At 35.8% G+C, this 13,110-nt stretch overlaps 1 protein-coding gene across 50 annotated transcripts in view; it reads right to left on the bottom strand.

Moving 5' to 3' along the window:
* Window positions 1-13,110, bottom strand: part of SOX6 (SRY-box transcription factor 6) — a 647,472-nt gene that overhangs the window by 204,166 nt on the left and 430,196 nt on the right. For all 50 annotated transcript variants that reach the window (XM_051833972.3, XM_089328236.1, XM_070073077.2 and 47 more), the window contains 2 exons: window positions 10,994-11,166; window positions 8,090-8,158 (listed from right to left, as the gene is read on the bottom strand). In XM_051833972.3, coding sequence (XP_051689932.1) covers window positions 8,090-8,158; window positions 10,994-11,166 — 242 coding nt within the window. The remainder of the gene's footprint in view (window positions 1-8,089; window positions 8,159-10,993; window positions 11,167-13,110) is intronic.

Below are 13,110 nucleotides of genomic sequence, written 5' to 3'. Positions count from 1 at the left end.
CAATATGATTTATTCAATTCACAAGAAGGGAAAATAAAGACCAATAAAGACCCAAGACAGAATAATCCGAAGAGTGCTAGGTGAGGAGTCAAAACCTTGGGTCCCACCCATGACTCTTACAATGTTTAGCCTTTCAAGCTTGGATAACTTTATGTTATACCTCAGTCTCTTCACGTAAAGTGAAGGATTTGGGCTAAATTAAGAGTTCCAAGATTTGTATATCATAGACCAGTAAAATTTCAAAGGATGGGGCAGACACTGTGGCGCAGCAGGTTAACGCCCTGTCCTGACGTGCCAGCATCCCATATGGGCACTGGTTCGAGTCCTGACTGCTCCTCTTCCGATACAGCTCTCTGCTATGTCCTGGGATAGCAGTAAAAGATGGCCCAAATCCTTGGGCCCCTGCACCCACGTGGAAGACCCAGAAGAAGCTCCTGGCTCCTGGCTTCAGATTGGCGCGGCTCCGGCCGTTGTGGCCAACTGGGAGTGGACCAGCAGATGGAAGACCTCTCTCTCTGTCTCTACCTCTCTCTGTAACTCTGTCTTTCAAATAAATAAAATAAAATCTTTTAAAAAAATTTTCAAAGGAAAACAAAATGAAGACATATATATTTAAGAACATTTTATTTTACCAAATAAAATGATGGGAAGACAAAGAAGCAAAGCACATGCCATGTGTTATCACCATTACTTCATAAAGAGAAAGAGCATTTTAATTCCAAAAAAGGTGGGGAAAACATCCTCTGAGGGTGATACTTAAATTCAGTTTTGGAATAGACTCCCTAAACTGTCCCTCAACAGGAATAGCTACATACCCTTCCTCTAACTAGTGAATGAGAATCATGCAGACCAATAGATGATATTTCCAAGTTTAACATTTTGTGAAAGTGGTAGCAAGGTGAAGGGGGAATATTTAAAACATGTTGGTGTTGTCCCCTTCCCATAGCCAAATACCCAACCAGTATTTGCTTAAGATCTTTATTTGATTTTTCTTATTTTTTCTTTAAATACAATTATTTCAAAGTAAACTTTAAATCACTACTACTACTTCAAGTAGAAAGCTAAAATTACTTTTCATAAGAAGATAACCAGATAGCCATGAAGTTTTCATTTTTGTAAATTGTAGCTAAATGCTATTGCCTCCAAGGTTCTGAGACCATGATTTTCTTTCTGTCTCTCTCTCTCTCTCATTCTCTCAGAGAGAATATTTAAAAACTAAAGTTAAACTGAACCCTCAATGTAAAGAGAAGGATTTTAAAAAATAGAAGAGAGTCACTTTTTCCCTTGGAGATTGATTGGCATTATATACTATCACCTGCTGGCAGCACATAGGCCATTTGCTTCATTCATTTGCACCCCCACCCTGCTGGTCTGAAAAGGTAAGACAGTCTCCCTCTTAACTCTCTGAAAGAAGCAGACAGTGGTTTCCCTGAATTCTTAGTGTCACCGACTTGGGAGAGGACTGGGGGCATGGGGTCTGAGAGATAGGCACATGCAGGTATGATACAGTTGAAGAATCTGAAGCATAAAGCATGAAAAGCATAGATTCTCCTTCAGGTTTTGGTTAGCTGAATGAGATCTTTGTCCTAAGGCCATGTTTGGAAAAAGAGATAGCAATCTGATTAATATTTCCATATAGTTGCTCATGGGATTTGGTCAGGACTCACATTTCTAGATCCATTCCACCTTTAACAAACAGTCTAGCATAATTAATGTGCAGCTGAAATCCACAACCAAAAAATTCATAATTGTAGCTCTTATGTCCCTTGCTATTCATAAATTGTAGCAGTTTTACCTATTCTTTATAATCCAGAAACATTATTATTAAAGTGGTTGAAGCAGGCTATAGAGCATCTATCATTACTTAAAAAGTTAATTAGATTACAAAAAAAGAGAAATGATTAGATTTGCATTTTTATCTTGATTTTAAACTTCCAAAGACAATCACAACAGGCTGCCTGTGGGCAATTAAAAGCAGCATACAGCACAGAATAGAGAGGAGAGAGGTTCTGTTTTTCCTGGCTAATTCATGATTGAAGATAGAATTACAAAATATTTTAAGGGCTTGCTGAAGTTAGGGGCTAATCCTAGACTTCTAAGCTTTGTTTATAACCCTGATATCATTGCAAGAGAGTATCAGATTCATATACAGTGCCAATAGAAGTATTAAATTACTTTCAATGGGTTTATTTGGTCCTTTTCAGAGGCTGTTGGAAGGAGATTCATTACCTGATCAATAACACACAAAAAAGGACTATTTGCTAGAGCCAAAACAGAAGCACTATAATTGCCTTTTGTTTATCAATATGAAATACAATTAACAAAGAGATATAAGCCAAGACAGAGGGACTACATAAGACTGAAAACCAGTTCCTTATGTCCCCCAGTTTTCCAGTCATCTCCAATAGACAATAAAAGGAAGGTCCAGCTCTTAAAATTAGAGGTCAATTAGATACTTAACGATGAAGCGTATCTTCAAATATATATATTATTATTATGCTAGCAAAAAAATTAATTAACCAGGTCAAGCAGGCCACAAAGGCTAATGTACAAAGTAATTATTTCTGGTCTTTAGACAACTACTTCTCATAAAAAGGCAGTCCTTTATTCTGCTCAGCAGATACCTGAAATGCCTATAGTTAATCATAGTGACAGAAACAAAAGGCAAATTTTATCTCCTCAAAAGGTGACAGTATATCTCAAATTATTCCATTTAATTGTTTAAGGACAATCATTTCCTTATTCACAACATTAGCATCTTTCTGGTTTCTATGCAAGAAGAAAGGAGAATACATATTTAATGTTGCCCTACCACGCAACAAACACAGTCACACAAAATATAGCAATAGCATGCAGGAATACATAATTGGAATAGAAAACACTATGAATGAAAAATATTAATATACTCTTAAGAACAAAATGAAACTTCAATGAAGCTGAAACATTTGGCGTGGGGAAAGGTAACTAAGTAGCATGTATTACAAATTTTAAAAAAAGAAAGTTTTCAAATAAGACAAAAAGAATCTGCAAAGACCGAGCAATGGCATTTAGTCCAGACCTTCTACAGACTGAGTTTGCCATCTGCCATCTGTTAAATGATGAAAGAGAGTAACAGATATATTAATCATAAAGAAAACAGAGAGTAAACTATTTCAAGTTTCACAATTATACCCAAAAGAGACGTGCATGTATGAATTGACAAATTGCTGGCCCTGAACCAAGAGGCCAACTGCCCACATAAAATCCCAACCAGTCAATCCTTTCATAAGAGACTGCTGTTCAGTCACTGATGTGAGGAGAGGATACTTGCCTGTATGGCACACAATACAAGCTACTTGAATAACTCTAAAACTGGGGTCTGAAGAGACATGAGTAATCGGATAATACCATTCATCCCTGGAAAAGTAAGTTTTTCACAGAGATATTTTAATAATGAGTTGAATTCTTCTGCAAAGAGTAACTTCTAGCTGCAAAAGTGCCATCATTTAAATATGTCCCTATTGGCAAGCTACAGAAATCAAAGAATGTGGTATATTGTGTTTATAAAGAATATCTTCTCTAGATTGAAATCTATGATGTGGGAAAATAAGCTTAGATGAATAAATATATGAATGAATCAAGAAATCAGGATTAATAAAGTATTCTGTTCTACTTATAATGGGTTTTATTAATAATTGATTAAAATACTATACATATGCTTTAATTGTTTACATCTGTGCCATGGATTAAAAGTGAATTTTTTTACCAGTTAACATAACTCATAAATAAAAGGCTTCAAAATATTGGCTAAGATACTATAATACAATAGGTGGGCAAGAGGGAGGATGGAATTACTGCATAAAAATCAATCCCCAAATCTAAGGATTCATATTATTTTTAGCTTTGCTTTCCATAGATTTAATAACAATTTTGCTATTTTCCAACCAGAAATATCAAAAGTATTTAACTCTTTCTGAGCCCCATATCAGAATTATTTATCTGTAACAAATTATAGGAATCATCACTTTACCCAAAGCACAGAGGGATTCAAATTCATTAAGCAAACAGCTTCCTGAAATATCTGTTAATATTAAAGTATTTTATAATCATTTAAAATTGTTACCTTGGTTTTTAAATGGTAAAAAATGGATTCATCAAAAAATACAAAGCGTTTACAAAATCAGTCATCATACTTTTTCTAAGACTAGCTTACATGGTCTTAGAAGTATGTATATCTAATTGTTAGGGGTTCTATATTAGGATAGTTTTAATGATCTGTGACTATCTTGAAGTTGATTATATATCAGTGAACTTGACATCTTTTCATCTGATTGTTATTTATGGCCTTTGCCTGTGTTCCTGCTGAACTAGGGTCTTCTGGCTTTTGGTCTGTTGAACTCTTTCTTCAGTGGAGCAGTAACCCTTTCACTATAATGTAAATTGAAAATATGTTATCTCAACAACAGGCTTTTTAAGTGAAAAAGCAAAAAGTATGTCTTTCAATAATTTAGTTATGATTTACCAAGGCAAAATTATGTTAAAAAGTACACTCAAACTAGCTTGATTGTGATAGCTCTTTCCTGACATACATGTATATTAAAACATCACATTGTACACTGTAAATATAAATACATAATTTCTCTTTGTCAACTACACCTCAATAAACCTAGGAATGTTAAAAACAAAAAAAAATACACTCAAGAAATAAAAACAAATGAATTTATTTGTAGCTACATATATACATTTTGAATGATTGCAAATAAAGTAAGCATGGGGACTGTTAAAATACTTCATCCCTTTTGCTATCTCTAGTGAAAAATGCTGTCTTTTAATTCATTCAAACCATTGAGATTTCCTTTTGTTTCCATTATAATAGACATGTTTGCGTGTGTTGCTAAAAGCAGTTGGATACTTTTCCCTTTCTTTCTATTAAAGCTGCAAATTAAAAAACAAATACTAATTCAGAAGTCAGCATTCTGAACTAGAGGAACAATCTTCAGTGTAACAATCTGATCCTCATGACTTACAGCCAACTGCTGTGGCTTAAATCTTGCTGACTGACCATGTTAACTCATAGGTATTAGAACTCAAGATTTAAAACAAACATAAAGTGAAACAAAAAAAAGTCAAATTTGCTGAAGTTGTCTCTGTATTCATCATTTACTTTTAGAATAGAAGTTAGATTTCTTTTTCAATTTCTTGTTTTATTCTTTGTTCATTTTGATTTTAGATGGAAGAATGGTTCTTTTTTAGTGATAGAAAAAAATTTTGAAGCATCCCTTGAATTTCATATTTCGCTCAAAATGCTTACTAAAATCAGTCCAACAATAACTCTGTCCTAAATTTGATCATGTCTATGACTTGTCAAAAACCATATTCAAAAATATGATTAACTCACTCCCTTTCCAAAAGAAAAAAATAGCTGAAAGTCTGAATAACAAATACCTGCTAGGTAAGTGTCACAGTTGAATAAATCTTGTCTAAGGAATGCTTTTCAGCATTTGAAACATTCGAATGGTCTCATACTGACAAGATATACTGGGAAGCAATGACTCTGGACAGAATCAACCTTAAATACAGGTCTTATTACTTCCTTTTATATTTTAAAAATGTGAATTCATGCTACCTGTATTTCTAAAATGAATGGAACTTACACTGAATATCTATAATTTTATAATTTAAACTGCTGAGATGAAGTGCTGATTAGCTAAAATTTTTAAACATTTATACGATAAGAAATATCCACAAGTTGTAAAAACAATAGACTTCTTTTTTTTTTTTTTTTTTTTTTTTTTTTTTTTTTGACAGGCAGAGTGGACAGTGAGAGAGAGACAGAGAGAGAAAGGTCTTCCTTTGCCGCTGGTTCACCCTCCAATGGCCGCCGCTGCAGCCGGCGCACCGCGCTGATCCTGGCAGGAGCCAGGAGCCAGGTGCTTTTCCTGGTCTCCCATGGGGTGCAGGGCCCAAGCACCTGGGCCATCCTCCACTGCACTCCCTGGCCATAGCAGAGAGCTGGCCTGGAAGAGGGGCAACCGGGACAGAATCCGGCGCCCCAACCGGGACTAGAACCCGGTGTGCCGGCGCCGCAAGGTGGAGGATTAGAACAATAGACTTCTATTAGAAATCTTGAAAAGTTATTTCTATCTTCTCAAATTGCACATTTTAATGAATATCTTAAGATCATGTTCTATCATTTTCTGAAAAAGACATCAATTTCATGTAATCAAATTACAGCTATAAAATCATATGTAATCAATAAATACTTTATAAAAATATTCAGAACTGCTTTACTTGTTATTCATCTCAGGTCTCTAGTAGCACAGGAAAACATCAATTAAGAAACCTAGTCAATACAAACTACACTGGACTAAGAAATAAAATATATTAAAGTGACTAAAAAAAGGTAGTAAAATTATTACTAATAACTATATAGGAATATCTTGGGGAACTTCTTTCATTCTTACTTTACAAATAAAAGAAACAGAGAGAATTAAAGGATCATGTTATTTAACACCTACTGAGTTTTTAGAGAGGAATCTAGAGAAAAATGTAGGAAGCCACAGGCTAAAAATCTTGACCTTAGCAGTAGGGGATACACTGAAAATTTTAATAAGGGCAGAACAAGGGAACACCTGGATAGTTATTTAATTAAGGATCTCAGCATGAGTCATAAAAAGAGATATCAGGATGAGAAATCATTCCAAGATTTAATTGTAAAGGCTGAACGTCAAAATGCCAGAGATTCTAACTCATTTACACTTAGACTCTTTTATTGGGAAATATATAGACTTAAACATGGAATACAGGAGAAGATCAAAACAAATGAACAACAACAGAAAATAAACTTGTCCAAAACCTGCTAGTGATGTTTGCTGGACAAAATGCCAAATTAGGAAAAGAGACTTCTTCAGACATGAAATCAATATCGTAAATGCAGTAACTGTTACCTGGTATACTAAGTAGAATTCACAAAATGAAGCAAGGATCTAAGTAAAAATCACTGCTGTTCATTCATAAGTTAGGAGTTTAAACTGTGATTTTATGCTAATCAAAAATAATGCAGGGGGGTCCAATATTAACTTCAAGAAAAGTAATAATATAATTTGCAATATGCTGGCCCAACTAGCCTATATTAACCATATCAAATATCTAAAGGAATGACAGAAATGAAACCATCCCCTCCCCCTCCCAGACCACTGTAAATGTGATCTATATATTTTAACAATGCCACAAGAAAAAAGAACTTTCTAAATTGTGTTAAAATAACTTAGGACCAAGGTTTTCCTCCTATCCAGACTGTAAGCTCCTTGAAGATAGACTATCATTAATTTTTATATTCCCTTCAGCATCTATAAGGAATGTAATTAATATATATTTATTAAGGAACAAATTAATAATGAAGAACATTTCCTCAGATTCCTCTCAAGATTGGCCCCATCAGTCCTAACGACCACACAAAAGTATGTTTTTCACCCTTGTCTACAATCTTGAAGAACAGTGGTTTTTCTACTTACTACTTTGTTGAATTCTTTCTTTGGTGGAGTGTCAAGCATGTGATTATAAAATACACTAAAAGTATGTAATTGTAAAAATTAAAAGAAAAAAATAAGAAAGAAGGAGGGAGGTTGGAGTGTGGGCAGGGGTGATGATAGGCTGGGCAGTATCACTGAGCTCCTAAATCTGTATATATGAAATACATGACTTTCTCACCTTATATAAATGAATTTTTTTAATTTTTAAAAAGTAAGTTTCTCTACAGGGAGCTATTACATGGTAAAACACAAGGCAGAAAGTGGTAGGTGGCAATAAAATAGCATCTGTATGCTCCATGGAGGCACCAGGTTTCTACAGGTTGCGTTAGGTAAATGCCAAAAGGAATAAAAAACAGATAAGGTTGATTCTGCTTATGCACCGCATCAGAGAGAATGCTTACGCCACCACCTAGTCCATATTTCCTACATCCACTTATACAATTGTGTGCATCATCTCTGCATAACAGTCCTACTGGTGTTGTTGATAAGACAGGGGAGCATTTGCAGCATTTTAAATTCCATTTTCAAGGAGGAAAGTATCTAAGTATAATCAGATGAGAGTAATAAAATACACTGACCTGGATCTGTTGCTGCAGGAGATTGATTTTGTGCTGCTGTTGCAGAAGTTGCTGCTGTTGTCTTGCAATCTATCAGAAATAAAGTTTCATTAAGTTAAAATGAAATGCTTACACCTTTGTGATTATCTCGGGTATCTCTCTTGGTGTTACAAGAATGCTTTACTGCTCTATGCTAAAGAGCACCTATAAAACGAGAGGGGCAGAATCAGAAAGTTAAAGAAAAGGAAAAAAATTTTTTGAACAGGAGAACTTGCTCTACCTATAAATGAAATCTACCCCTTGTATGGTGCCTGTGAGCAATTCACCCATAGCTTTACTGGTCAGCTGAAAATAATAGGAACTTAGAAATTGAATCCTTATCATGACAGGAATACTCTGGCTACATTTTTTCTAAAATGTTTAATTTGGATGTAAAAATAAATCTTAAGCTAAGGCAAGAAAAAGCTTCCTATTACTGTATAAGATGATGCACCTTGATGAAACATTTTCTGATGCAAAGATTTTATACACCTACAAATAGTTGTCAAAGGAATGTCAAAAAACATAATGGAAAGTCAAAAAGTTTCATCATTTGTGTTAATGCTGTATCTGATGTACAATGAATTTTTAAAAACCAATTAAACCATAATTTAACATGTATCCTTTTGAGGGTTGTGTGTTTATTTTACAGGACAGAATCCACATACAAGTTTTATATTCCCTTGTTTCATCTAACAAGCAAATCCAGCATCTTAACATGTTATCTGGTCTATAAAAAGAAATATTAACCAGTTCACACAAGCCCTACAGAAAACTGGATCTGCCCCATAAGAGGACAAAGAACTTTCTAGGGATCATGGCGTTTACAATGAAGCATGAATTCAGGTATCAGGCTGCCCACTGCCTCAAAAGCTAACCTGTTACCATAGCTTCTTATTGAGTACACACTCACTGCCAGCATAGGAAGCCAAAGATAAAAGGGCCAGAGAGCACTTAGAAGGGAAGACTTCTAGTCTATTCTTTGTATTTCTTCCTATTTCCAAAGCCAGTATTTTAAAATGAGCCATGATTGAAGTGACAATGAGTGTGGATTGGTCCCCAACTATATACTTCCTGAGTATTCTTGATGCTCTAGCCTTCTGCAAGGGGAAATGTCCAAATCACATTTCATTCAGCATAGCAGTCTGCTCCCAAGTGTTTCTTTGAGATTTCCAATGATAACTGGCTCATAGTGTAAGGCGTGAGAAAGCTGCCCTTAACATGGACCACCATTTGGGAAATGGGACTACTAATTCTCAAAGCTTCAAAGACAAAATGGGAACATAGTTTAATCAGGTTAGAATGGTTCTCTGCTTATTTCTACTCACATCAGAAATGGACAACTCACTCTGCACCTCCTGGTATGGATGCTGGATTCTCTGAATATTTATTTCCTCTTAGCAAACCAGTGAAACACCACTAGGCATTTAATATTGATGGTCCCTCCTAAATGATAAAGTGCTGCATAGAAATGCATCCAAAACACCACACTGCAATTACTATCATCCACTCTAAACGTATGGGTTTGACACAGTGAAGTATGGTACATAAGCACCATGTGGCTCAAATTCTGAATTTTATTTGCCAATCGGTTGAGCTACATGCTCGCTTCATTGAGCATGACAACCTAGTTTTAAGTGTCATTTAATTTTCATTTTGAAATATAATTACAAAGTGTTCACTGTAAGATATCACTCGTCTGCAAATGTGTCAAGATTAATTTGTGCTAGCTTATTCACAAGTGTCAATAGTTAATTACTGTGTCATCTCTGGATGGCTAAATGACATTCTAACTTCTGATTTTTTACAGTGTTCCTTTATGTTATTTTCCATTAGGGGCTGAGTCCATATTCCTACATGTGGGCAAATATTCAAGCATATAAAATACCAGACGTCACAACTCATTAAAATCAACAGAGCATATATTGCTCTATATACCCCTATAAAATACATTTAACTGAAAAGATAATTCCAGTAATAATGTCAGATTCCTAAAAACTGCACATTAATTTGAGCCTGCCTGATCTAAAGCATCAGGAACTACTCTATAGGATCATTGTTATTACATTAAAGTACTCTTGTGAGACAAGAAAAACATGGAGGAAAGTGATTTTAAAAAAAAAAGATATTTTAAAGATATTTAAACTTTGCTATTTTTTTTCCTTATTCTCACTTCGAAGTCTTTTAAGTGTAATTCTTTTAGGAACCAGGTGCTAATTTGTTTCCCATGATTTACCTGTGCAGTAAATAATGATGATCACATAATTTATCATCCAACCAAGACAACTTTTGCCACTGGAAGGAGGTGGAATATTAACAATTGCCCTGGAAAACAAGCAGAGAGCAGGGCTATTTGGGGAAAACCAAGATATATGGCTCCCCTAACTTTAAAGTCAAGGAAAGCAATTGGACCAGTGAGTTTAAAGATCCCCAAAGTTTTTCTAGAACAGAACCCCCTTTATCTGGATGAGCAAAATAAGGGACAGGGGGAGAAGTCGCTCAGAGTGAAGCTGGGGTTTCACTAATACTTACGTGAGAAAGCATCTCTTTGTAATTAGTCAAGCTCAAACTCCAGAAACAATCTACCACTTCAGTTGCACCCAGTTGCTATGATGCCTTTCTTTGTTCTCCACCTATCTCCTCAGTATTCTTGAAGACTGAGTTTCCAGAAAGCGTCTTTGTTTCCCATTTTCTTCCTGCCTGCCTGCCTTCCCTCCCTCCTTCCTTCCTCCTTCCCTGCTTTTGCCTTGTTTTCTTTTATGTTTTTTTTCTTCATTTATTTATTTTTTAGGAAAGCTTTCAACAAATAAGCCAATCAAGGTGATTGCTCGCTGAGTTTGGCACATTGCGCATCTCCAGTTCGTCAGCTCCTTTTGCAGGGCTCACCTGTTCTTGCTGTTGGCGAGCAAGGTCCATTTGCTGCCGTTGTTTCTCAATTTGTGAGGCTGCCAGTTTTTTCTGTTCGTCGTGCGCTGCCAGGAGCTGCTCCCGTAAACTGATCAGCTGGGTGATCATGGTAGAGAGCTGCCGCTCTTTTTCAGCCAGGCTCTCAGGTGTACCTAAAATGGAAGCGAGAAGAGACCTCACGAGCTTGAGGAACGTCTGCCTGAGTCAAGAAAAGGAGGCAGAATTTAGAAAGGCATGATCCTAGGGCAGTTATAGATCTGGGACAATGGCTGTGGGCCACTGGGAGGGCAGGAACTCCACTGAGTAGGTACAGTGGCAGAATGAATGCTAGGACTCCTGCCAAGAAAAAACACTGCCATCAATATAATTCTCACTCAACCCTCCTTCTCCACAAAACATAAGAAGGGTAAAATTATCTACCCCTTCCTCTCCTTTTCATACACTCCCTCCTCCTCCCCACCTCAAATCTATGTGATCCAGCTGGGGATCTATGATATTTAGTTACAGAGATCAGAAAATGTGTATTATTTTTAATATTCTATAATCACCTTATCCTCAGTGACTAACACAGTAGTTAAGTTATAATAGATGTTTAATAAATGTTATTTAAGGAATTTTTGATTATGGTCCTCATGAAGTTTTTCCATTGTGCTAAGAAAGATTTGTCTCTTAAGTTCAGAAGTCAAAGGTCAGTCTCTTGGCTATAGAATGAGTTCTACAGAGAGAATAAAAATGGCCTCAGGTAAGAAAGAATTGAACATGATTTTTTTTTTTTTTTTTTTTTTGATGAAAGGATCAAGCTGAAGTTCTCAAGTTCATCCTCAGAGGCAACAATGTTGCTTGTGGGATTCCCTCACCCCTTTGTCATTTGTGATTCTTCAAAGGGGAAAAAAACACATTTGAGGTTGGAAAGGTTATGCATAAAGATACGCCGTTTAATGAATATGGTGTCGCTGAACACTTACAGAGTATGTACTAATGGTGCTGAACAGTCTTTTTATGGGCAAATTGCACAGCTCTCCTAAGTAAAGGGTGCAGAATCCTTTTGTGAACCTAAATTAGAGCATTTTACCGTAGAATAAGATAAGAATTTCAACCCACCGTATTTGAGTCACACAGGTTTCATTAGGAAGAAATGATCTATGATTTGAAAGCTTTTCAGAAACATGCCACCAGCTGTCAAAGGGGATAAAGATTGCCAGTTTTTGTATATGTGGAGGGGAGACTTCCAACCTTCTATGAAACCTTCCTTATTCTTGCTAAAAAAAAAAAAAAAAAAAAAGCACCAGACTACCTAAGAAACTAAAAATATTCTAATTATGAGTGGCTCTGTTTTTTGAGTGGCTCCGTGGAGAAGAGGAGCCTTCAGAGGATGTTTAGCACTTGTTGGCCTATGATTCCCACAAGATAAGACTGGTGTCAGCAGAGAGGGTACCATGGTTAGGACTACCCTGGGATTCTTACTGTCAGCTCGAATCCTTAAGCAAGCAAGCAAACAAACAAACAAAAAAACCCTCTGTGACCCTTAAAGAATCTTTGAGCTAAAAGATGCCTAACATCAAAATTAAAAGAATAAGAGAGAAAGTGAGATGGTAAGACTTTGTATTACACTTATAAGGAAACAAATAGTATATCAAGACTAGAGATCAACTAGTCTCTCTAGCTCTTGGAATTGGCTGAAAGAAAATGGGTTTTTATTTTGTCAATAGAAATTTCAGCATGGTGAAAACAAGAACTTCTTGGTCAAGAAACACTAAAACATAAATGTAGGTTTCCCAAAGAGGATCTATTCAAAGGCACAAAAAAGCTCAACTAATATTTTGTTAATATATACAGAAATGAGAAAGTAGGAAATATTTTTATTTATTTGATTTTTAAGCTCAATAAATATTTTCCGAATGGCAACTGTGTGTCTGGTACTATCTCAAGAACTATGGGTACTGTGGCAAATAAAAGTAGACGTAGTCCCTACTCTCAGGCAGTCGTAGTCCAAAATTGGAAGACGAACCAAGTATTCATACATGAAAATGTAAACTGCAGATAAATAATTACAAACCAGGAAATGTGCCGGAGGAGGTTCAACCATGTTGAGGAGG

Source organism: Oryctolagus cuniculus, chromosome 1 (assembly GCF_051225735.1).
Source record: "Oryctolagus cuniculus isolate XC-2025 breed Fujian yellow rabbit chromosome 1, ASM5122573v1, whole genome shotgun sequence".
Classification (NCBI taxonomy): Eukaryota; Metazoa; Chordata; class Mammalia; order Lagomorpha; family Leporidae; genus Oryctolagus; species Oryctolagus cuniculus.
This window is presented reverse-complemented; position numbering and strand designations above follow the sequence as displayed.